This window comes from Carcharhinus amblyrhynchos, chromosome 2 (genome assembly GCF_965287045.1).
Source record: "Carcharhinus amblyrhynchos chromosome 2, sCarAmb.v2.hapA, whole genome shotgun sequence".
Classification (NCBI taxonomy): domain Eukaryota; kingdom Metazoa; phylum Chordata; class Chondrichthyes; order Carcharhiniformes; family Carcharhinidae; genus Carcharhinus; species Carcharhinus amblyrhynchos.
The window spans coordinates 6,918,930-6,945,627 of NC_137325.1; the positions used below are offsets into that span (position 1 = coordinate 6,918,930).

Genomic DNA, 26,698 nt, shown 5'->3' on the forward strand with positions numbered 1-26,698 from the left:
CTTGGAGGGGGCAATTTACAGGTGGTGGTACAGGTGGTAAATTTTAATAAAGCTTCAAGATGTGAGTAGTGGTTGGAGGATATATCTTCTAGTGATTTTAATAATGAACATGGGTGTACATGCAAGAGTAAATAAAAACAAATCATATTTAATTGCTATAACTGTAATTCTAAATGGGACAATACAATTCTATAGCTTCAATGCCTTTGGGGGTCATCTTTGTAATCAGAAATAGCTCTCGGAAAAAAATGCCAAAGGATGGCAATTTGTAATAGTTCACCATTACAGTGTTGTTTCAATATACTGCAAGTAAATGTCCAAGAAATCACCAGATATTGAGGCACCTTGTCAGAGGGGAGTGTGTACCCTCTGAATCCTTTAGCCATGGTGGCACTGCTGACACAGCGTCAGAGACCTGGGTTTGATTCCGGGCTTGGGTCACTGTGCAGAGTTTGCACATTCTCCTTATGGGTTTCCTCCAGATGCTCTGGTTTCCTCCCACAGTCCAAAGATGTGTAGGTTAGGTTGATTGGCTGTGATAAATTGATGCTAGTGTCAGGGAGATTAGCAGAGTAAATATGTCAGATTATGGGAATAAGGCCTGGGGGGGATTGTAGTCAGTGCAGACTCAATGGGCCAAATGGCTGCATTCTGGACTGTAGTGATTCTATGATTTAAATTAGATGACCCCCCCCCCCCCCCCCCAGCTATACCCAAGGGTGTACAAGTTTAGTCTACTTCCAGTCCTTATTGAAACCTTTCAGCGCTAATATCATTTTGGTGAATCTCTGCAGTATGACCCTACCAAAGTTAATATTATTTGAGGTGTTTTCCCTGGAACTAGATACAATATTCCAAATAGGGTCTAACTAGAATTTTAGACCACAAAACTTCAATCTCTGTATTCCAGCCCCCTTAAAATTGTCAATTTCTGTTTGTTAGATTTTAAAAACGATGTCCTCACTGAAACCTTGTATTTTCTGTCAGTGGCTTGGTGTCAAATTCATTTTTGGGAAACAGCTGGACTGTTTTATTATATTAAAGGTGCAATATTGGTTATAATTGTTACAAAAATCATTGTTACAAAATCTCCCCTGAACCATTTTAAGTCATAACAATGTTGTTATTGTAAACTCTTAAACATAAAAATTAAACAAATCTTGTTAGTATTAAGTTTTTTTAATTGAACATTATGTAAATCACAATTCACATTCTCAACTCTTGTTTTGTCATTATCAACAAAGCATAAAATTTACTCTTAGATTTTAGGTAAAGCATAAGATTTCAGTCAGTTGATGAGGGGGTAAATGGTAATGGAGAAACTCAACAAACAGGAACATAGTAGCTTGAAATGGTCCAAGTTTGGGTTTCTGCTGCACTTAATACAGTCAGATTTCTGCAACTGGTATCTTGTTAAAACCACCTCCCTAGTGGATACATTTTAATTCCCATGCTTACTGACCTTGATCTTTGAGTGAGTTTTTAATCATTTAACAATTTTCATCATCCAGGCCCAAGTCATTCACGGCACAACCTATTTTTCAAGAAGCAATTCTTTTGTAAGCAAGTGTTGATTTTGTGGAGAAAATTTGCTTCTTAGCTTATGAAGAACCATGGCATGTTGGACGCTTATGCCCACTTGAGCTTGGAATGCTCTGACTCCTTGCTGTTTTGGAAACTGGTTTTATTTCTTGCAAGCAAATCAGCAAGCCAAATTTAATACAGTTGATGCAGGGATTCCTGACAGATGGAATTTCAAATCTTTTAGTTTTTATGAATGATGACCTTGACATTTGCAGAAATGATGAATAATGGAGTTGTTTCTGAAACTTGGGGAGAGGCTGTAGAGAACATGTAAACTGGGAACTCCCAATGTTAACAGCTAGTTTCTGCACTGTTCAATTGATTTAAAAATGTTAATACTGGTTTATTCTTGTGCCTGTATACTGTTAAGTTAGCTTCTTTGGTTTATTTGCCCATAGAACATGGCATGAAATTTATTTTTGAAAATCATATTTTATAAGTGATGGATGTGCTGTAATGCATTGACCATTAACTGTGTTCAGTTCCCACAAAATAAAAATCTTAAAACAAGATTTTATTCCATCTCTATAGAATTAAATAATGGTTGCAACAACTCCGTTAATTCAGAATGAAAACTGTTGAGACTTTGGCGATAAAGAAAGATGTAACTTGGCTGGTATGACAATCTAGTACTTATAAAATGAAAGCACTCTTAATAAAAATATACTTCTTCAGGATATTGTCCTGAAATTAGCCAACATAATTCAGTGATTTCTGCACATAGTGTTTAATGCATTATCAAAGCTAAAACTCTTCAATGTTAAACCATTTACTTGTATTTTACATTTATAGTCTGCTGATCTAAAAGATGGAAGGCAACATTTTGAACAGTTCTTCAAAATGTATCTTGTGTTAGATGGAATGAATGCATTAACAGATGTCAAATTAGCACGGTAATGCAGAAGGATGACGATGCTGTCATAATTTCAAGCCCTTCTAAGCCCCCCACTGGATCTTTATTTAACTATAAACCCCACATGGTCTCGAGTTGGGATTGTTACTTCATGACTACTTGAAAACAGCTCTGGTTGCTTAATGAAATTAAGTCCCATGATTCAACTCCTGGCCTATACTACACCAGATAACTGTTTGGACACTCAATCCCCAGCTCGTGGAGAAAACAAATGAAAAGGCTGGAATTCTGCATAACAAGTGAAAAACAGATAAACTGAGAAGTAGCCCAGCATATTAAATGGCAACTTACCTCATTTTGAAAAAGGAAATCTGCTCAGTGAGAGTTAATTGCCTTCAGGGAAGATGAATTATAAATGTGTTTAGTAATTGGCTGGGAAGGGGGAGAGCAAGGTGTACAAATCACCACAACAAATTTTGAAAATGTGATATAATACAGTACTAGCAAAATCTACACAACAGCAATGGAAGAAACTAGCAGTTTATTTTACAGTAAATTTGGTCTGCAAGAAAAGAGATTAATTTAGCCTACAGTTAAAATATTTGATGAACTACTTCCCAAACCGATGGTTCTCAAACTTTAAATCCGAGCTAAACACTTTACGAACAGTGGCCGAAATATTTTACTAAAGCTGTTATGTTACAGCAGCAGTGTGCACCTCTTGTCCGGTTAAGGAATTTGGCTTTGGGTTCTTTGCACAAACACACCAAATTTTTGGGCAACGTTGTCAATTTTATAGAACTGGTGCAAATTCACCATACAATTAACTGTCTCTTTAACAATTAACAATCTCTTTAAAGTGCAAGTTTAAAAACAAAATGGGTCATAGTGATCTGCCACTGGCTGTGCGTGATGCTGTGAAAAACGTATGTCTCACATTCACTTTGTATTTGAGATTCCAAGTTTTTGGTGCTGCAGAACCATTGTGGTTTTACATAAAATCCTCCACTGACAAGACTGCAAATTGGTTATTTGCATCATTCCAGACAGGGGGCAGCTGATGCTCCTTGTTTGTTGATGATCCAGCTGATTCAATTGTTTGTTTTGCCTTCAATTTGTCACGAGACTTGGACTTTTTTTTCTTCTGGAAGAAGTCTGGTGGAATCATGGTGGTCAGTGCATGCAGGAGCTCATGGTAAACTTCAGCCGCAGTCGGAGAACCTCTCAATAAATCCTCTGCAGCAACCTTCGATTTTAGCTCTTTGTACAAATTATGTACAAAAGATCCACGATACAGGCTTTTCAGGATAGAGAGAAAGAACAGATGAGAGGGAATTCTTAAAGGATTACTGCAGGGAATCAACTTGGTTCATCTATTGCTTAAAACATAAAACTTCTGATCATCGGCAGGCTTCAAAATACATTAGTAAAGTGAATAGTTTTTCCTGGTAACACTAATGCAAGTCTCTTCCAGCACTGATCTGAGGCTGGTTAGGTCTTGGGGACATTTCTTCAATCACAGAGAACATACATATACAGAGTTACACGTATTGCAGAAACTGAAGAGAAATATTACAACCTGAAAAGCTGGAAGGAAATTGGTGACATAGTGGACGGTGAAGGTTATCTCGGAATGCAACAGGATTTTAATCAATTGGGCCAGGGGGCTGATGAATGGTAGATGGAGTGTAATTTAGACAAACGCAAGGTGATGCATTTTGGTAGATCGAACCAGGGCAGGCCTTACTCAGTTAATGGTAGGGTGTTGTGGAGAGTAACAGCACAAAGATCTCGGAGCACAGGTTCATAGCTCTTTGAAAATGGAGTCACAGGTGGACAGAGTGGTGAAGGCGGCATTTGTCATGCTTGATTTCATTGGCCAGAACATTGAATACAGGAGTTGGGATGTTTGTTAAAGTTGTACAAAAGATTGGTATGGCCACACTTGGAATACTGTGAACAATTTTGGTCACCCTATTATAGAAAGGACAGTGGAAGAAAGATTTACTAGGATGCTCCTGGGACTTGGTGGTTTGAGTTATAAGGCGAGGCTGTATAGACTGCAACTTTTTTCCACTGTAGCTAGGAGACTTGGAGGTGATCTTATAGAGGTCTATAAAATAATGAGGGGCATAGATCAGTTAGACAGTCAACATCTTTTCCCAAAGATAGGGGAGTCTAAAACTAGAGGGCATAAGTTTAAGGTGAGAGGAGAGCGATACAAGAGTCCAGAGGGGCAATTTTTTTCACACACAAGGTTAAGTATCTGGAATGAGCTGCCAGAGGTAGTAGTAGAGGTGGGTACAATTTTGTCTTAAAAAGTATTTAGACAGTTACGTGGGTGAGATTGGTTAGAGGGATATGGATCCAATCCAGGCAATTGGGATTGACTCAGTGGTAAAAATTGGGTGGCATGGACAAGTTGGGCCAAAGGGCCTGTTTCCATGCTGTAAACCTGACTCCGTTAGAAAGTTATCTGTGGCAGCCTTGTGTTTATGCTGTGGTGTTTGAGATGTGGTATTTGACCTGGTATCAAGCATTGTTTGGTGTGGATTGGGTGCGCCACCCTGGCACAGCAATCTCTGCTGCACTTGCTGCAGAGGAAGGGCAGTGGGCTGAGAAAGTGGACGATTTGCTGGCCTCTATTTTCTCAGCACTTTCTTCTCAGTCAGCTTCAATTGCCCTTCTATGGCTGTCAGGAAATATGTTTAGTTGTCAGTATTACTGCTACTGACCAATTTCTAGTGCATATTTTAGAGCATTGTTTCGGAAAGGGCAGAGTGCTTCTGCAATTAGACTGCTTTAATTATAAGTATGGAAATTGCTGTATCATGGTATAATCTGTATTCCTATATTGTGCTAATCTGAGTTCATTATGCATTAAATTTCATCTGCCATCATTCTGCCCAGTTTTTGTGCACACATCGATATTATTCCTCTGCCCTAAATCAGTTTGTACATTTACATCATGTGGATGAAAGTGTAATTTTAATTGGGGAAGGCAAAGCTGAAGGGATCTGAAACCAGTTATTTACAGGATAAAATAATTACTCTGTACTAATTGCACAGTCATTTCCTTAACCTTATATTTTGAATATTGCAATATTTTGAACCTGCTGTTTACAATGTAAATTCTAGTGACAAGACCACCAATTTCTTTTATTCTTTCATGGGATGTGGTCTTCACCGGCTAAGCCAGCATTTATTGCCCATCCCTAAATGCCCTTGAGAGGGAGTGGTGAGTTGCCTTCCTGAACTGCTGCTGTCCAGGTGGTGTAGGTGCACCCACAGTGCTGTTAAGGAGCGAATTTTAAGACCTTAATCCAACAACAGTGAAAGAATGGCTGCTGTATTTCCAATTCAGGATAGTGTATGGCTCAGAGGGGATCTTGCAGACGAAGATGAGTTTTTTTGTTCATAGAGAATGGGGGAGAATGTGCTGCACCACAAATATTGTACCTTTTAACTAAAGTCACATATTATAGAGGGAAGCAGCATATAGAGCTCATTTATCACTAATAGCATTTGCAGGAGATTCAATATAAATTACATTCACACTTATCTATCAACCAAACTCTTATTTCCTGGAATCTAAGGGAGTCAAGAGGCAACCGGCTTTATCCATTTTTCAGGTGAGATGAACATTAAGCTGATATTTCATAATCCTTTGTGATCATATAGTTATGTATAATTAGCTTGTACTATGTCCTCACCGTTTAATATCAGGTACTGGAAGGGGACAGCACAGGAGCTGATTTAGGTAGATTCCCATTAAGAAACAGCTCTGCCACTGACAGAATACATGAGCCACATCCAAATCCAGATTTCCCATCTGCTGCTTGCTTGGTCTCAGCTGGCAGAGTCTGTCATACACTAACCTGACACTCCTCTCCACAGAGCTGCTGTTATCTAGACAAATTTAAATGTAAACATAATTAGTCATGTTCCTTCCAAGTTCCTTAGCAATTACTTGTTAGGTTTAACATTTCAGTTCACAGACACATGCCTATGCTGCTGCAAAATATTCAAGATTCCCAAAATGCATGCGAATCTCTGAATCCCCGTGACTGCTTCAGGGACAGCCCATCAAAACATTCTCCTAAGAATTAAGTCAGATCCACTATTTAACATTAACTCTTGTGCCAGAACATTGGTCTTTTTTAAGTAAAGTTGCAAAAAAAAATGAATTCTGTAAGATTTTCCATGAAGTGATTCAAAATTATTCAAAGGGTTGGAGATTTGACTTTGGCTAGGGCGACAGGCAGACTAACAAACTGGTTTTTGTGGTGTGGGAAGAAAGAGGTAATCAAATTCCGCTTCCTGCTGATATTCAAGGAACATTCCAATACACCGCTGCTTTCAGTGCTACTGCAAATGCCAATTCTTGCACAGCCCGACTAGCTCATTTGATACTAAATGGGATCTCAATGTCATTACCTTAAGCTCCACAATGCATAATTTTGCTTTCAAAAGTAGCTTTTTTATTACTTACAAAGAAGAAGGATGTACATTCCCTCAAGCCTGCTCTGTCATTTAATATTAAGGCTGATTTGATAGGAACCTCAAATTTGCATCCCACCTACCCCCCAATACCTATTATCTTTACCTACTGCTGACTTAAAAATATTCAAAGATTCTGTTTCCACAACCTTTTCAAAGACTCTCAACCCTCTGGGTGCCACTTCATCTCTGTCCTAAATGGGTGACCCCTGGTTCTAGCTTCTCCAACAAGGGGGAAAATCCTTACCAAGATCCCTCAAGATCTTATATACTTCAATCAAGTTGCCTCTTACTCTTCTAAACTCCAGTAGATACAAGCTCAGCCTGTCTAACCTCTCCACATAAGACAACCCACCCTTCCAGGTATTGGTTTAATAAACTTTCTCTGAACTGCTTCCAATGCATTTAAATCCCTCCTTAAATAAGGTAACCAATATTGTACACAGTACTCCCACTGTCGTCTCACTAATGCCCCGTACAACATAAGCTCCCGACAATTCCTCCCGCAATAAATAATAATTCTATTAGCTTTCCTAATTACTGTATCTGTATACTGGCCTTTTATGATTCACGCATTAGGATACTCAGATCCCTCTGTACTTATTTATTTTTACTTTTTAATTCAAAACAGAACAATTGTGATGAATAAAGGCTCTTGGTGCAGGTACATAAATTATAAATAGTGAACAATGACTACCTGGGAGAGCCCAGTCAAAGAATACATTTGCAAAAAACAGTAAGAATAAAGTTAAGGAACAAGTCCTTCAGCCCACCAGGCCTGCACTAATATGCAGTTTCTGTCCCTGTTCATCTCCCATTCACGTGCCTATCAAGATGCATCTTGAATGTTGCCTTCAACCACCTCCACTATCAGTGGGTTCCAGGCACCCACCACCCTAAGTGAAAAATGTTCCCCACACATCTCCCCTAAACTTAACACCTCTCACTTTAAACCTATACCTTCTTGCAGTTAACCTTTCCACCTTGGGAAAAAGCCTCTGATTATCCACCCTATCTACACCTTAGATACCATCACCTTAGCCCTACATTTAACCCTGGAACACCTAGGTAACAAGGACACTTGAGTCAGACTCATATCTATTGACCACAGCTCAGTCTTCAACACCATTATCCCAACAAAATTCATCGCCAAACTAAGATAAGGTCACCAAAACTGCACACAACACTCCAGGTATGGCCTCACCAACACCCTATACAACTGCAGCAAAACATCCCTATCCTCAAATCCTTTTGCTATGAAGGCCAACTTTACTGACTGCTGTACTTGGGCATTTACTTTCAGCGACTGATGCACAAGGCCAGCAAGGTCTCGCTGAGTACCCATCTCTCTCAATTTACACCCATGCAAATAATAGCCTTCCTATTATTGCTACCAAAGTAAATAACCTCATATTTATTCACATTATACTGCATCGGCCATGCATATGCCCACACAATCAGCTGTCCAATTCACGCTGAAGCATCTCTGCATCCTCCTCACAGTTCACCCTCCCACCCAACTTTGTATCATCTGCAAACTTGGAGATAATACATTCAGTTCCCTCTTCCAGATCATTAATACACGTAAACAGTTGAGGTCCTAGCACAGATGCCTGTGGAACCCCACTAGTCAGACTATCAATCAGAAAAAGACCTATTTATGCCAACTCTGCTTTTTATCAGCTTTGTAACCATCTCAAGACATTACCTGCAATCACATGTGCTTTAACTTTATGTTATGAGAGGCCTTGCTGAAAGTCTTCTGAAAATCTTAATAACCCACATGCATTGGTTCTCCTCAGTCAACGCAACTAATTACATCCTCAAAAAATTCCAATAGATTCATCAAGCATGATTTCCCTTTTGTAAATACATGTTGACTTTGATTGTACCACTGCCTTCCAAATGCAATGGTATATAAAATCCTTGATAATGGACTCTAGCAACTTCCCCAGTATTGATGTTAGGCTCATTCTCACCAATTCTTGCAAATGCACCACAGCTCAGTTTGGCTGCTGCTCTGACCAACACTGCAAAGGGTCGTAAATGCAGCTAGTCCATCACGTAAACTAGCCTCCCATCCTTAAACTCCATTTACACTTGCCGTTGCCTCGGAAAAAACAGTCAGCATAACCAAGGACTCCATGCACCTCTCTTACCGATGGCACAGTGGTTAGCACTGCTGATCACAGAAAAAGATATTCTGAATGGAAAGTTATCAAACACTGAACATAACTCGTCAACACTTCCCGCTGCCTCGGAAAAGCAGCGAGGACCCCACTGTTATTGGGCAACAAATTTTATGAAATTGGGCACACAAAATGGAAGCAAACTAAAGCTATCCTCAGAGCCCTTCACTAAAATCACAAAGTAACAGACACCGATCAGTAGGCAAGAGCTTTTAGAATGCAAATGAGGGCTAGCACATAAGGGAAATTGGACAGGATGGCACCTACAGGAACTAAATTAAAGAACACATCCCCACCCCATCAAAATCAGCACTTCGAAACCAGTCAAACAACCCATAGAGACACCTAAAATTAACATAGTTAAGGAAACGTCCCTGGCCCCTCAAACCTCTGAGATCAATAACACACCTATGGTTCAAACCCCAGAGATTCTAGACCACTGATAACCAACCAGACAAAAACGATTAACACACACTTCAAACAATTGCTCCAACACTCGAAAACATTGAAACAGGATGGCTGAAGTCAAATACTGTAAATAAAGGATTAGCATTTGAAACGCGAAGTTCAGGTATAACTGTAGCCTGTTCTGGGGGAGTCTTTAGAGCGCTTTTGGGACAGTCCGATTGTATGTCCTGACTATGCTTCTCCGTCGACGTAAAAGAAAATAAAGCTGTGCCGTTATTGAACTTCACCCTGAGTCCGTAGTGGTCGTTTTGCCCACTCACGCTAACACCACATACCCCAATCATACTCTCTTCCACCTTCTTCCATCAGGAGAAAAATATAAAAAGTCTGAGATCATATACCAACCAACTCAATAACAGCTTTTCCCTTGCTACCATCAGATTTTTGAACAGACATACCACGTATTACGCTGATCTTTTTCTACAGCCTAGCTATGACTAACAATACATTCTGCACCCTCTCCTTTCCTTCCCCCATGTACTCTATGAACGGTATGTTTTGTCTGTACAGCACACAAGAAACAATACTTCTCACTGTGTCCCAATAAACAATAATAAATCAGACCAAAAATCAAATCAATTTTGTAGACTTCTATCAGGTTGCCCCTCAGCCTCCACCTTTCCTGTGAAAACAATCTGAGTTTATCCAACCTCTCATACCCAAAACCCTCCAGACTAGGCAAAATTCTGGTAAACCCATTCCTCTGATAGGGTGGCAACCAGAACTGCAAGCGATATTCCAAATGCAACCTAACTAAAGTTTAATACAGCTAAAGTGTTAAGGTATAATATTAAACAGGGATTGTTTCTCAAGGTTTTTTTGATGGCATCGGCCAAAAAGTTCTAATTAAAAGAATACCCTAATGTACTTCTGATGAGAATTTCAATAATGACAGATAAATGAACAAAACATTTTGGGAATCAGTTAATCCTAACATGGCCCAGTTTTAATTTATTCCATAATAACAGGTTTCAGTTTGCATTTCAAAACTTATCCGAGACTGTCTAGCGATAAAATCAGTTGCGAGACATCAGTTGCACTTAAAAGCATCTTTCACTTTGTGACTGACACTGCCTTTGCGCACATGCAGGAAGTATGTGCAGCCCTTAGTGTTCCAGTACAAATGAACAGTCTAAGGAATGGCAATCCATTCCATGTCTGTCAATGATGTAACAAATACTGCACCACAAATAAGTTTGTCATTTATTTTATCCAGGTCAGGGAAAAGTGAGAAGAGGAGGTGAAAGGGACTGTTTCAGATCACAAAATCAGAGCAGTAAGATTATATATATAAAAAAAACGATATCATATGATGCAGCATTAATTTATCACTGACATGCATGAGATGCGTTTGGAACATCACAGGCACCAAATGGGAGGACAAGTGAAGCACTCATCATCAGAGCCCAGCTTAGGTAGGGTAGATGTGTAGAACCCAAGATTGATTTTATCCCCAGGGTGGTCATATATTCACAGCTTAAAGTCAACATCAGCCCGGGAAGTTGGCTGAGATTAAGCTTCATAGGCTCTGAAGGTAAACCTAAGGAAATGTGGCATGTTCACCACAGACATGCACAAGAAAGTGGAGTTAGTTAAGGACTTAAGAAAGCCCACCAACACCTCTATTTTCTTAGAAGGCTAAAGAAATTTGGCATGTCTGCTACAACTCTCACTTTTACAGATGCACCATAGGAAGCATTCTGTGTGTTTATGTGTTTATTCATTTATGGGATCTGGGTATATCACTGGCTGGGCCAGCATTTATTGCCCATCTCTAACTGTCCTCCATTTGAGAGTCAACAACAATGTTGTGGCTCTGGAATCACATGTAGGCCAGACCAGGTAGGATGGAAGATTTCCTTCCCTAAAGGACATTAGTGAAACAGATCGATTTTTACAACAATTGACAACGGTTTTGTGGTCATCATTACTTTTAATTCCAGATTTCTAGTTGTATCACAGCTTGGTACAGCTGCTGTTCTGTCCAAGACAGCAAAAAAACTACAAAAGCCCAGTCCATCACACAAATCAACCTCCCATTCATTGACTGTCTACACTTCTTGCTACCTTGGAAAAGCAGCCAGCATAATCAACGACCTCACGCACCCTGGACATGCTCTCTTCCATTGGGGAAAAGATAGAAAAGTCTGAGGACACTTACCAGACTCAAGAACAGCTTCTTCACTACTGCCTCAGACCTTTGAATGACCTACCTCAAAATGATCTTTCTCTACACCCCAGCTATGACTGTAACACTATATTCTGCACTCTCTCCTTTCTTTCTCTACGTATGGTATGCTTTGTCTGTGCAAGGAACCATACTTTTCACTGTAAACTAATAAAATCAAACGAAATAAGAAATACCCAGGGAGCCATCTCGAGTAGTGGCCGCATTTCCTTTGGAACAACAAACAATGCAGGCAGCTAGGGACAAAAGGTCAGCTAGAAAGACTAGGCAATCCCAGCTAAAATGATAACTTACCCTTGCTTGCACTGTGAAAAGCCATGTGGGTCTGCAGTCAGGCTCTGCTGTCATATTCAAACTCATAACGGATGCCTCCACATATATGATTTGTTTAATATTGTTTCTATTTACCTGGCTTGTTTATTAATTTATGCAGTTCGTCAGTTACAATGCAAAGCAGCAAAGCCTGAAGGTGATGCAATGTCACTCTGGGTTCAACATGGACCACCCAGGAGCAGGTTACGGCAACCGTTAACTGCAGGTGAGCTGGCAAGGACAACACATCAGATTTCGCGCTCAGGGTGTCCAGTAGAAAGTTGATTCTGTCTAATGTGGAAATCTGCAAAAGATAACATGCTAATCAGGATTCTCTAATAAACCAATCCAAACACACAATTATAGCTCAGGGGGAGTTCTTAATTAACAGAATGGCTTACTGCCTAAATATTGTGGAGGATGTAAATATGAAATAGAAACAAAATACTGGAGATTTACTTAAATATTCTTTAAAAAGTGGAAGATGAGCAGAATTTTTTTCGGAGGCTCGGGAGTCCATTGAACTCTCTTCCCCAAGAGTGACAGTAGCAAAGTCAATGAATATTTTTTCCAAAAGCAGGAGGTAGATTCTTGTCTAACAAAAGAATCAAAGGATAGCGGGGTCAGGCAGGATGGTGGCGTTGAGGCGACATTAGATTAGATATGATATTACTGAATGGCGGAGAAGGCTCAAGGGGCTGAAAGATCTAATTCGTACGAAATACTCAGGTCTGGCAGCATGCGTGGAAATAGAATCAAAGCTCATGTTTCATTGTCTCTCTCCAGAGATGCTGCCAGATGTGCAGACAGCACTTTCTGGGACTTCCAGCCAATCTCGCTGGTGGGATTTTCTGGTCCTGCTGATGGCAAATTCCTACTGCAGGTTTCTTGCTGGAAAACGGGAAACCCTGCAAACTGCGCCAGACCAGAAGATCCCACCACTCAGCCAATGGCTGGCCACCTCCATGAAACACACGACAGGAGACCCCGAGTCTGACACATGAGGAGTGTTAACAAAACGCATCTAAAAGCTGAGAGTTCGAGTGAGGAATTTCTAAAGTTATAAGATACAAACCCTGTGATGAAAGCAGAATTTGTGGGAACCTGGACAATTTCAACAAGTACTTCACATGAATTTAAAATAGCTGAATTTAAACTGGAAACTCACCAAATTTCAAAATCTAGACAGGTGCCCATTTCCATATAATTTTGTTTTTGATGTAATGTACAAACAATATGGGGAAATACATCAATACAAAACTAGACATTGGCTGTGTAAAATGTAGGTGTTTCACATGAAGTCAGGCTAGCTTATCTCAACTCAAATAGAGGTGGACCCATGGGTAAAAAAAAGAGTCCGTTATTAGGCACAAGATGTCAATCTCACAGAAATACTGTTGGATGCATGGCTTTCAAAATAAAAATGTCATGTTGGTGAGTGAAAGTAGGAAACTTTAATTTGCACATTGGTGAACAGTGCGCAGCAATCTAGAGAACCTGATATAGTGAACAGGGCTGAAATGAAAGATATGTCAGACACAGCTTTGATACAGGTAATTTTACCAAAAAATTCTAAAGTTCAAAAAATATTGCTATCAATGCAGGGGTAGTTATGACTTAGAATAAACCTCCCTCTACACAAGTATGTGGCAGTGTAACAGTTCATTTATTGACACATGTAGGCTTACATTAATACTACAATGAAGTTACTGTGAAAATCCCTAGTCGCCACACTCTGGCGCTTGACTGGGGTACACTGAGGGAGAAATTAACATGGCCAATGCATCTAACCAGCAAGTCTTTCGAACTGTGGGAGGAAACCGGAGCACCCAGAGAAAACCCACGCAGACACAGGGAGAACGTGCAACTTCACACAGACAGTGACCCAAACCAGGAAGTGAACCCGGAGTTCCTGGCGCTGTGAGGCAGCAATGCTAACCACTGTGCTGTCATGCCAGGTGTGTACCTTCGTATCGCATACCTTCAGTTCCTATATCCCACTTTATATTATATGTGTACATTCACCTCGGGTAGTCTCTGCAATGAATAGATTTCATTTGAGTTAAATCTTTTCAGCACCACTTGAACACTAGTTTTTCTCAGCGTTTGCTCGTGTCGATCGAATTCCTCCACACAGTGCACTTTGCTGTATTCCTCAGCAGTAACGCCCACCTCTCCCGACATGTTGCTCAACACATCTGTTATGTCAGGACAAGGCTCATTGGTATACAGCAGCAATCCGTACATAAACTGGCGAATATGCAACGAGCACCTGTTACTGCTGGGTCTGCCTGCATTCTCCACCTGGGTATGCAAAAACATCCTCTTTAAGATCAAGCAGTCACTAAGAAATGGGGCCAACTCTCCTTTGATCAGAGCAAGGCAAACCCATTCGGGGGCTTTGCTGGCCAATGCAGCAGGTATGTGGGATCTCACATCTTTATTCTCAAAGAACTTTGTAAGATCCACTTCTGAGGGGGTATATTCATCCATCAGGGAGTACAGAACTTTGCGGACCTCCTCGCGTTCGTTTTGTTTGAGGTATGTCAGAACATTTTCAACAGCCTCCTTTGGATCAGTAAATCTGGACAGCCAGCTGAGGAGCCCTTGAATCCGCATGTTTTTCCTTCCTGTGGAAGCAGAAGTCCTTGCATGGCAACGAACTCGGGCAAAAAAGGTCTCCAGGGAAGAAAGGTTCACGTAATCGTTGCCATTCAGCACCGCAAATAGAGGAAGAAGAGTTTTGTTTATGTGGCTAAAATGATTGCAGAAATTCTCAATGGAGAAACACTGGACTGAAATGTAAGAGCCGGGGTGGTCTTTATGAGTAATTACATTTCGCCATTTAAAGTAATTGAGGGGGCAATAACCAGCCTTCAAATCAAAGACACAGAAGTCACTGTCTAGTGAGAGAACAGGGCACGTCCACTGATTAGCAAGAGTTACAATGTCACGGTCTGCTTCTGAATGACACTGGACAAAAGGCACTTGCAAATGTATTAAAACTTGCTTAAAAACCTCTGGACAGAGCAGTGGCAGTAACGTCCCGCCACCACCTCGTGAAATAACGCGTGCCTTTTGGATTTTCTCCCTGGCACGCTGTTTGATAGTTTCAAACTTCTTATCGGTACAGTCACATCCACCATCAAACACCACATATGGTGTAATGTTGCAGAGAGACAGGGTTTCAAAGAACTTGCAGATAACGTCAGTAAACAAATCATATTCACCTCCGTGCTTCAGATCAAGACCAGAGTCAAAGTAAAGTCTGTGAAATAAGTTATTGCCATCGATTATGAGTTTTGTATTTTGCAACTTGACGGTATTAAAAAACATACGATTTTCTCCAATGTAAGTCATCAATCCATGGATACCCATGTTAATGAACGAAAGGCTCCACCCTAGGTGACAAATACAAATAAGTTGAACTGATTAGGTCATATAAGAACATTCTATGGAGTACATAAGCTCATTTAGTAACTGAAGCAAAGTCCAAATTCACTGCATCAATCTATATTTGCTCAGCTTTTTACATATCAAAGGTTCTACCACAACTAAACAGAAGTTAGAAGAATGTTACAACTTTCCTACTGTCACTCCCATGAAAACAGCCAATCCTATTCACCTCTGGTTCTGGCAGATAATGCAATGCAAAAGAATGCAAGCTGTCCAATCATAATGCTTGAGGTAACTCATTCATTGTAAAGGTAGGTGTGGTGATCACAAATTCTGGGTCAGACTCCAGTGAGCTTTAGTCACGGCTAACATGCACGTTTGACTGCTTAAGCAAATTAATAACCTAAACTGATCTACATTTTGCCCAAACTGGGTCGGGACACAATACCCTCAATTACTTTTTTGACTTGAATCAATTTAAATTTGTTAACACACTGCTGTGGTGCCATCCACCTTGTGGTATTTTAGTGAGGGTACACTACCCACTGAACCAAATTTAACAAGCGTAAGAAACATCAACATTTTAGTTTGCATCTTTTACCCAGAAAAACAACTCCAGGCACCCCAAAAGATATCAATCCAAACAATGAGACTTGAAAGAGGATACATTCTGAGGCTGTATAAAGCTCCAGTTAGACCGCTATTTGGAGTATTGTGAACAGTTTTAGGCCCCACACCCAAGGAAAGATGTGCTAGCCTTGGAAAGGGTCCAGAGGAAGTTCACGAGAACAATCTCTGGAATGAAGAACTTGTCACATGAGGAATGATTGAGGATTCTGGGTCGGTACTCGCTGGAGTTTAGAAGGATAAGGTGGGATGTTATTGAAACTTACAGGATACTGCAAGGCCTAGTTAGAGTGGATGTGGAGAGGATGTTTCCACTGGTAGGAAAAACTAAAACCAGAGGGCACAACCTCAGGCTAAAGGGACAATCCTTTAAAACAGAGATGAGGAGGAATTTCTTCAGCCAGAGAGTGATGAATCTGTGGAATTGTTTGCCACAGAAGGCTGTGGAGGCCAGGTCATTGAGTGTCTTTAAGACAGAGATAGATTCTTGATTAATAAGGGGATCAGGGGTTATGGGGAAAAGGCAGGAGAATGGGGGTGAGAAAAATATTGGCCATGATTGAATGGCAGAGCAGCTTCGATAGGAGCAGAATTGGGCCACTCGGCCTACGTCTTATGAGCTTACATTACATGGGATTACAGTTTAAAGTACTTAACTGGCTATTAAGTCTGAATATACAGAGGAATTGCAATAGAATCAAGTGAGGTGAAGTTCAACGGGAGCTATAAATTTACAAGCAAGGCAGGGGCAAAGCCATGTAAAATACCACTTATTTTCCAAGTACATTGTGGTTGTATGGTACATAGTGGGGTTGAAATGTGTTTGTGATTTTCACATTTTAATTAAAATTCAGTGTTTTAAGAGAAATCTGAAGCACTGTGTCCTGTTCTGTGCACTGCCCCTTAGAAAGGATATATTGGCTGCAAAGGGAACATGGTGCATATTCACCAGAACGTCACCAAGGTTAAATTTCAAGGAGGGGTGACATAAAACAGGCTTGTACTATTAAAATGGAGCACAGAAAGCTGTAGGGCGGGGGTGATTCCATTGAGGTTTTTTGAACTTTAAACAAATTTTAACATAAGAAATAGGAGCAGGAGTAGGCCATCTAGCCCTTCGAGCCTGCCCCGCCATTCAATAAGATCATGGCTGATCTGTCGTGGCTCAGTTCCACATTCCCGCCCTCTCCCCATAACCCTTAATCCCCTCTCTTATCAAAAACCCATCAACCCGCATCTTAAAAATATTTAGCGAGGTAGCCTCCACCACTTCAACGGGCAGAGAATTCCAGAGATTCACCACCCTTTGAGTGAAGAAGTTCTTCCTCAACTCCGTTATAACTGCCCCCCCCCCACCTTTATCTTGAGGCTGTGCCCCCTAGTCCTACTGTCCTTTCTGAGTGGGAAGAGTCTCTCCACCTCTATCCTATCCATCCCATTCATCATCTTATATGTCTCAATGAGATCTCCCCTCATTCTTCTAAACTCTAACGAGTACAAGCCTAGTTTATTCAGCCTCTCCTCATAGCTCAACCACTTTTGTTAGACAGAAACTGTTCTCAGAGGTGAAGGAGTCCAGGATAGGGAGACATTACCAAGAAATCAGATCCAGAGATTAGGAAACAGCTTTTTGTGCAAAGGGGTGTAGAAGTGGGGAACGCAAACAAAAAAAAAAGTCAATTACTCATCGCAGTACTCTAGATGTGGGCCAGATTCTCCAGCCTTGCCAGGACTGGGATTCTCTGGCCTTGGCCAGGGCCAGAATTCTCCAGTCCCATTATAGTTTTGGCTGAGCGCCTAATTCTGCAATCTCACTGGCAGCGGAGCGAGATGGGAGAATCCCAGCTGTGGTCTCACTAATGCTCCATGGAACTATAGTAAACCGTATCCCACACCATGAAGATCTGTCTATAATGATAATATATTAATTATATTGAGTTTGATGGGGACAACCTTAAGGGTGAGGGGGAGGATATCCCCAAGCACAGGGGGAATCCCTGAAGGTAGAGGAGGAGACCCCTGAAGCAGGGGGGTGGGAAATACCCCCAAGGAGGAAGGGGAATACCACTAAAGGCAGGGGAGGGGAGGAGACCCCTGAAGGGGGCATACACCAAAGGGGTATTCCCCCTGAGGACAGTAGAAGAGGGGGGGAATATTCTGAGGACAGGGAAGGGAGGCAGGAGACCCTTGAGATGGGGGAGGGGGGTATCCCTGAGGTCAAGGGGGAGAAAGAAAGGGGAGAGCCCTGAAAGGGGGGGGGGGGGGGCACCCCCAAGGATTAGGGGAGGGTGGGAGACCCCTGAAGGGAAGGAGGGAAGGGGAGGAGAGTATCCCTAAGAAAGTGAAGGGGCAGACGGGGAGAGAAGACCCCCTAAAGTGGGGAGGGAAGGGAATGGAGTGCCCGGTGGGGGACTGCCCCGGGAGAAGGGGGGAATGGCCAGGGGGGACTGCCCCGGGGGTGGGGGAGGTATCTTTTACCCCCCGTTTCTCTCACCATCAGCGGGGAAGCTGCCGCTCCTTCACCCTCTCCCCGAGGCTGCTCCAGAAGCGCATCTGCCGCAGGAGCGGCCGGGCGTCCCGCGGGCGGCGCTGCTCGAAGGCCCGGGCCACCTCCTCGGTCAGCTCCTGGAGCCGGGCCTCCACCTCGGCGGCCACCCGGCCCATCTCCTCGGGGCTGTCCGCCTCCTCCAGCCGCTCGCTGAGGCGGAGCACGGTGTCCAGGAAGGCGGGCTCGGTGCCGGGGGACAGGGAGCCGGGCTCGGCGGCCTCCTCCTCGGGCTCGGCCTCGGCCGGCAGCTCCAGGCGGAGCAGGTAGAAGCCCCGGGAGAGCGGGCGGAGCAGGGTGCCGTAGGCCTCGTTCACCAGCGCCGACTGCTGCTCCGAGAAACGGCGCTCGGCCTCGGCGCTGCGGCTGAAGCGATCCGGGTGCAGCTCCCGCTGGAGGCGCCGCTGGCAGCGGCCCAACTCCTCGGCCGACACGCGGAAGCGGCGCGGGAGGCCCAGCAGCTGGAAGTAGTCGCAGCGCCGGTCCGGAGGCTGCACGGCCCGGCATGAGGCACAGAAAAACCCGGGGGGCCCCGGCGGCGGCGCCCCGCAGCGCCAGCAACTCTCGCCCGCCGAGCTCAGCGAGCGGAGCCCGAGCCGCCCGCCCGGCGAGATTCGCGCCCAGGCCCGCTGGGTCGAAACGATCCCAACCCTGGCCCGCTGAGTCGGCGCGATTCCCGCCACGGCCCTCTGGGCGAGCGGGATTCCGGCCCCGGCCCTCTGGGCGAGCCGGATCCCCGCCCCGGCCTTCTGGGCGAGCGGGATCCCCGCCCCGGCCTTCTGGGCGAGCGGGATCCCCGCCCCGGCCTTCTGGGCGAGCGGGATCCCCGCCCCGGCCTTCTGGGCGAGCGGGATCCCCGCCCCGGCCTTCTGGGCGAGCGGGATCCCCGCCCCGGCCTTCTGGGCGAGAGGGATTCCGGCCCCGGCCCTCTGAGCGAGCCGGATCCCGGCCCCGGCCCTCTGGGCGAGCGGGATCCCGGCGCCGGCCCTCTGGGCGAACGGGATTCCGGCCCCGGCCCTCTGGGCGAGCGGGATCCCCGCCCCACACCGGGCTACAGTTACAGTCGCGCGCAACATCATTCAAAGCAACCAATCAGCGGGGTCCAGAAACATTACTGCCGGCCTGACGTCACGTCCGCACTATGCCCCGCCCACTCAGGAATGGTCACGTGCTTCTATTGACTTGGTCGGTCATTGAAAATTGTCTGGCTTCAATCACCCTGAATGGGTGGCACAGTGGCTGGCACTCTGTGTGTGTGTGGGGTTTACACATTCTCCTCGTGTCTACGTGGGTTTACTGTGTATGCTGCCGTTTCCTCCCACAGTCCGAAAGATGTGCCGGTTAGGTATATTGGCTGTGCCAAATTTTTCCTCAGCATACCCAAACAGGAGCCGGAGTGTAGCGACTAGGGGATTTTCACAGTAACTTCATTACAGTATTAATGTAAGCCTACTTGTGACACTAAACTTTTTAAAAACTTTTACGTTGGCTAATCATAGGATCAATCATATGATTCCTACAGTGCAGTGGGAGGCCATTCAGCCCATCAAGTCTGCATGACTCCACCCGTAACCCGACTTATTTACTCCACTAATCCTCCTAACCTTTGGACACTAAAGGGCAATTTACCGTGGCTAATGTACCTAACCTACACATCTTTGGTCACCACGGGGTAATTTAGCATGGCCAATTCACCTAACCTGCAAATAAGAACATAAGAAATAGGAGCAGGAGTAGGCCATCTAGCCCCTCGAGCCTGCCCCGCCATTCAGTAAGATCATGGCTGATCTGTCGTGCCTCAGTTCCACATTCCCGCCCTCTCCCCATAACCCTTAATCCCCTTGCCTATCAAAAACCTATCAACCCGCGTCTTAAATATATTTAGCGAGGCAGCCTCCACCACTTCAGCGGGCAGAGAATTCCAGAGATTCACCACCCTTTGAGTGAAGAAGTTCCTCCTCAACTCCGTTCTAAACCGCCCCCCCATTTATCTTGAGGCTGTGCCCTCTAGTCCTACTGTCCTTTCTGAGCGGGAAGAGCCTCTCCACCTCTATCCTATCCATCCCATTCATCATCTTATACGTCTCAATGAGATCTCCCCTCATTCTTCTAAACTCTAACGAGTACAAGCCTAGTTTATTCAGCCTCTCCTCATAGTTCAACCCCCCCAACTCCGGTATCAGCCTAGTAAATCTTTGGAGTGTGGGAGAAAACCAGAGCACTCAGAGGAAATCCACTCAGACACGTGAAAATGTGCAAATTCCACACAGTCACCCAAGACTGGAATTGAGCCTGGGTCCCTGGTGCTGTGAGGCAGCAATGTATTGGCTTTGTTTATTTTTTTAAGATTTTGTAAGATGATTTTAAGATTCAAAAACAGAAAATGTTGGAAAATCTCAGCAGGTTTGACAGCATACAGCCATAGAGGTTTACAGCATAGGAATATGCCCATCAGCCCAACTTGTCCATGCCGCCCCTTTTTCAACCCCTAAGCTAGTCCCAATTGCCCGTATTTGGCCCATATCCTTTTATACCCATCTTACCCATATAACTGTCTAAATGCGTTTTAAAAGACAAAATTGTACCCTCTGTGTATAAAAGTTGTCCCTCTGGATACTTTTGTATCTCTCCCCTCTTAAACCTATGCCCTCTAGTTGTAGGTTTCCCTATCTTTGGGAAAAGATATTGAGTATCTATCTGATCTATGCCCCTCATTATTCTATAGACCTCCGTAAGATCACCCCTAAGCCTCTGTTGCTCCAGAGAAAAAAGTCTCAGTCTATCCAGCCTCTCCTTATAACTCAAAGTATCAAGTCCTAGTAGCATCCTAGTAAATTTTTCTGCACTCTTCTCCTTGGAAAGACGGAGATTAAGGGGGGACATGATAGAGGTATATAAAATATTGAAGGGAATAGATAGAGTCAATAGTGGTAGGCTGTTCTCTAGATTGGGGACAATTACGAGAGGTCACGATCTAAGGGTGAGGGGGGAGAAGTATAATTTGGATATGACAGGAAGGTTCTTCATGCAGAGGGTCGTGGGGGTATGGAACACGCTACCGAGTAGGGTGGTGGAGGCAGGCACGTTGGACTTGTTTAAGATTTACTTAGATAGACACATGAGCAAAACAAGGATGGAGGGTTATAGTAGAGGGTATTAAATAGGGTCAGAGCCTCGGGACGACACCGGAAATGTAGAATTACATGTTAACGTTTTTGTCATTTTATTCCACAGGTGTCGGTCCACCTTGTTGTCAAACGAGGGGCATGCACACGGTGGGTTGTGCGTGGGCTGCTCTTGGAGGTTCCGGGAGTAGCCTAGTACTTCGTGTCGGTGTGTGTGCTTAATCCTGGACCAGTAGACGGGCGCCGCAACAGCCCAGTGACTAGCACTGCTAGCTGTGCAGATACATGGATTTGGGCTTGTGTCTGTGGGAGTTTGCGCATTCTCCCTGTGGTTGCGTGGGTTTCCTCCGGGCGCTCCGGTTTCCTCCCACACCCCAAAGATGTGCTCTTAGGCTGATTGGTGTACCAAATTGACACTATTCTCCCCTGAATCTGGCTAAGTCAGGAGTTCCACTCACATACACACAGGGCAGGGTAGGTGTAGGAGGATGCGGCGGCGCGGGCTTGTTGGGCCGAAGGGCCTGTTTCCCGTGCTGGGTTGTTCTTTGTTCTTTCTAGTTTAATATCCTTTCTTTAATAGGGTGACCAGTACTGTACACAGTAATCCAACTGTGGCCTTACCAATGCCTCGTACGACTTCAACAAGACGTCCCAACTCCTATATTCAATGTTGTGACCAATGAATCTTCACCACTCTGTCCATCTGTGACTCCACTTTCAAGGAGCTAAGAACCCGTACCTCTGGATGTGTTTGTTCTATAACTCTCCCCAATGCCCTGCTATTAACTGGGCAAGTCCTGCCCAGGCTCAATTGACCAAAACACATGTGTTGATAGAGAAGAGAGCTAATGTTTTGGGTCTGGATGACCTTTTATCAGACCTGAAGAAAACAGAAAATAGGATGGTAGTGTTAGGGTAGGGGTGGGGGATTGAAAAAGATGTCATAGACTAAAGGGAATGTAAATGGTGGTGATCATGGCTAAGAAGGGTGCTGATAGCTGCCATTGAGAGATCAGAATGTGTAAATGGCAGAGCAAAGGTAAGCAGTGTAACAAACGACAACCGGGAATGAGTAACAGATGGCCCTAGTGGAGTGGGGTGAAGAGATATCAGGAAACTGTCTTTACACATTCTGATCTCTCAATGTGTCACAATCAGCACCCTTCTTATCAGCACCATTGCCACCATTTACATTACCTTTTGTCTCTGATGTGGATTTTAATTGCTGGTCCAACTGGGACTTTCTACATCAAACAAGTATCGCGTCTGCTGGCACCTTGCTCCGTCAACTCTACTGGGGCCTCTATATGGAGCTGCCGGCTGAGCCCAAGGAAGAGGCTGGAAAGAGTGGCTCCCTCCCCACTGCTGACCCCGTCTTCCTGGCCACCGTGCTCCACCTCAGCGAGCAGCTGGAGGAGGCTGACAGTCCTGAGGAGATGGGCCGGTGACCGCCGTCTGCTGATCAGGCTCTCACCTGATGATGGAGCAGTGCTCCGAAAGCTCGTGATTCCATATAAACCTGTTGGATTTTAATTTGGTGTTGTGAGCCTTCTTACTGTGCCTTTTATGTTTGTCAATTCCACCTCACCCTAACAGTATAAATATCATAAAAGCAAAACACTGAGGACGCTGAAACCTAATATAAAAGTAGGGAGGTCTTGCTGCAGCTGTATAGGGCATTGGTGAGGCCGCAGCTGGAGTACTGTGTGCAGTTTTGGGCGCCGCACCTGCGCAAAGATATTTTGGCCTTGGAGGGAGTGCAGAGGAGGTTTACTAGGCTGATACCGGAGTTGAGGGGCTTGAGCTATGAGGAGAGGCTGAATAAACTAGGCTTATACTCGTTAGAGTTTAGAAGAATGAGGGGAGATCTCATTGAGACGTATAAGATGATGAAGGGGATGGATAGGATAGAGGTGGAGAGACTCTTCCTGCTCAAAAAAGACAGTAGGACTAGGGGGCACAGCCTCAAGATAAAGGGGGGGCAGTTTAGAACGGAGTTGAGGAGGAACTTCTTCACTCAAAGGGTGGTGAATCTCTGGAATTCTCTGCCCGTTGAAGTGGTGGAGGCTGCCTCGCTAAATATTTTTAAGACGCGGGTTGATGGGTTTTTGATAAGAGAGGGGATTAAGGGTTATGGGGAGAGGGCGGGAAAGTGGAACTGAGGCACGACAGATCAGCCATGATCTTATTGAATGGCGGGGCAGGCTCAAAGGGCTAGATGGCCTACTCCTGCTCCTATTTCTTATGTTCTTATGTTCTTAAGGGACAATTCAGCATGGCCAATTTACCTAACCTGCACATCTTTGGAGTGTGGGAAGAATTCAGAGCACACCACACGGACACACAGACATGGGACACAGTCACCCATGGCTGAAACTGAACCTGAGTCCCTGGCGTTGTAAGGCAGCAGTGTATTGGCTCTTTTTAAAAGATTTTCAAAGATGTTTTTAAGATTCAAAAACAGAAAATGCTGGAAAATCTCAACAGGTCTGATAGCATCTGTGGAGAGAGAAGAGAACTCGTGTTTTGAGTCAGGGTGACCCTGGTCAGAGTATAAAAATTACCCTATTTTCTACTGTCTACAGTCTCAATCGAGCTGGCAGCATCAGCACCCTAGACTCTTTGGATTTTGCTCGATATTCTGATGATGGAAATCGGGAGACTGACGAACGGGTGGCAGGTAAGCATCCTCTTGCATGTCTTGGTGTAAATATAAGCAATGTACTCTGAAAGCGTGCCTCAGATTCTTGGTAAATGTGATAAACTTGTAATTAAATCCTGTTTAGGCTGGACAAATCTTATTTTTGCGCACCTTGTCCTGATGTCTGGTGAAGGAATTTCTATGCAAATTGGATCGAATGTACCTTCCCACCCCCTACAATTTTACCAACCTCTTTTGATGCTATAAAGAGGGTTGCTATTCACGAAGTTCACAATGCAGGCTTCTTTCAGAGCTAACTTAGCACTGCAACTAGTTTAATCACAAAGTAAGCCATCTGAGATGCTAGCTTGACTAGCACAGTTTTGAATTTCCATTGCAACTAAAATTTGCCATAAGATGGGCCTTTAACGACGCGGGTTGATGGGTTTTTGATAAGAGAGGGGATTAAGGGTTATGGGGAGAGGGCGGGAAAGTGGAACTGAGCCACGACAGATCAGCCATGATCTTATTGAATGGCGGGGCAGGCTCGAAGGGCTAGATGGCCTACTCCTGCTCCTATTTCTTATGTTCTTAACATTAATTTATTTATTGAGAGAATTGAGTTAATCAGTCAATATTAAGAACATAAGAACATAAGAAATAGGAGCAGGAGTAGGCCATCTAGCCCTTCGAGCCTGCCCCGCCATTCAATAAGATCATGGCTGATCTGTTGTAGCTCAGTTCCACTTTCCCGCCCTCTCCCCATAACCCTTAATCCCCTCTCTTATCAAGAACCCATCAACCCGCTTCTTAAAAATATTTAGCGAGGCAGCCTCCACCACTTCAACGGGCAGAGAATTCCAGAGATTCACCACCCTTTGAGTGAAGAAGTTCCTCCTCAACTCCGTTCTAAACCGCCTCCCCTTTATCTTGAGGCTGTGACTTTATTGATCCGCCAGCTGGCTGTTTTATTGGGCAAGTGCAGTTTGAAAGACTATTTTAGTCAGGTTCATCTGGGAAGGGAGCATGAAGCTGAAAAGTAGGGCAAACAAAAATAAACAAGTGAAGTAACAAAGAATAATGACTGCACAGCGATGATCCCGCAGGTTCTGCTAGATGGTCAAAGAAAAGCTCTGTTTCTCTGCACAAATGCTGCCAGAACTGCTGAGCACACAGTGTAGTTTTAATGTGGGGGTCGAAAGCTGCACTCTGGGGTGCCCAGCCTGCAAGGAGAAGCCAATTCATTTGTCTTGCCAGCAGACGTGGTACTTGTTCGATGTGGAAAGTCCCAGTTGGACCAGCGATTAAAATAAAGGAACTGGTTCGCGCTTTTCAGCTCAAAAAAAGTAGGTTAAAAAGTTCAGCTCAAAAAAAGTAGGTTAAAAAGTTCAGCTTAAAAAATGTAGAAACTGCTGAACTCCCCATCGAACCCGTGGAATCGGAAACACACACATTGTAAAACTGTGCTGAAGAGACCAATGTGCAGAGAGGTGTTGGTGAAGATTGTGGTGAGCATAGGTTGAGTTGTCTATAAAGGCAATCAGTGACCTAACCGCCTGATGCTAAATGCAAAGTGGTGTGAAAGCTGCATTACTGATCTCACCGAATCGAGCTTCTGAAATCACTCAAGCCTACAGCGAGCTATAGATTTAAAACAACAAGACTTACCAGAAACACAGCCCTTCAAACCATGAACCCCTCCCCTTGCTCTTGGCAATATCAGGGCCGGGAAAACAAATAGTCTGAACAACAGTTCCGACTGAAGGCGACCCAACACTTTGCATTAGATTCAAGCGAAAGATTTATCGAAACAACGCACAATAAATATATGAAACTACTTGGAAAATAGAGGTTCAATTAAAAAAAAATCACCTGTAGATATATACATATATGCACAAATTTATATACACACACAAACATATATTTTATATATATGACGTGGAGTTGTCGATATTGGACTGGGATAGGCACAGTAAGTAGTCTCGCAGCACTAGGTTAAAATCCAACAGGTTTATTTGGTAGCTCGAGCTTTCGGAGCATTACCCCTTCATCACCTGTTGGACTTTAACCTGGTGCTGTGAGACTACTTATAAATAGAATGGTTGGTCAGATGGGCAGAACAGTGGCACGTAGAATTTAGCCCTGCAGAGTGTAAGGTGATGCATTTTGGAGGATGAGCAATGTAAGGGTATTGCACACTCAATGGTAGGAAGAACAGAGGACCAGAGGGACTTCGGGGTGTAGGCACAAGGCAGTAGGAAAGGTAGATT

General features: G+C 44.0%; 1 protein-coding gene across 2 annotated transcripts; it reads right to left on the minus strand.

Annotated features, from left to right (window-relative positions):
* Positions 1 to 1,155: 1,155 nt before the first annotated feature.
* Positions 1,156 to 26,120, minus strand: aste1b (asteroid structure-specific endonuclease 1b). 2 transcript variants are annotated; one of them, XM_080201754.1, is made up of 5 exons: positions 26,097 to 26,120; positions 14,120 to 15,495; positions 12,191 to 12,398; positions 6,151 to 6,346; positions 1,156 to 3,735 (listed from the first exon to the last, which is right to left on the minus strand). In XM_080201754.1, exons 2-5 carry the CDS (start codon positions 15,470 to 15,472, stop codon positions 3,429 to 3,431), a joined length of 2,064 nt encoding a protein of 687 aa, XP_080057880.1. In that variant the 5' UTR covers positions 15,473 to 15,495; positions 26,097 to 26,120; the 3' UTR covers positions 1,156 to 3,428. The 2 variants fall into 2 exon arrangements, with proteins under 2 accessions (XP_080057880.1, XP_080057870.1); XM_080201744.1 differs by lacking the exon at positions 26,097 to 26,120 and adding an exon at positions 18,612 to 18,725.
* Between the last annotated feature and the right edge of the window lie 578 nt (positions 26,121 to 26,698).

What these genes read in the sequence shown, in the direction of transcription:
- aste1b (XM_080201754.1), bottom strand. Translation starts at nt 15,472, where the DNA reads ATGGGTATCCATGGATTGATGACTTACATTGGAGAAAATCGTATGTTT. An exon ending in CATTGCAGAGACTACCCGAG is followed by an intron (nt 12,399 to 14,119) that starts GTGAATGTACAC and finishes TATCTTTTGCAG; the next exon opens with ATTTCCACATTAGACAGAAT. An exon ending in CCAGTACCTGATATTAAACG is followed by an intron (nt 3,736 to 6,150) that starts GTGAGGACATAG and finishes TATCCTGAAAAG; the next exon opens with CCTGTATCGTGGATCTTTTG.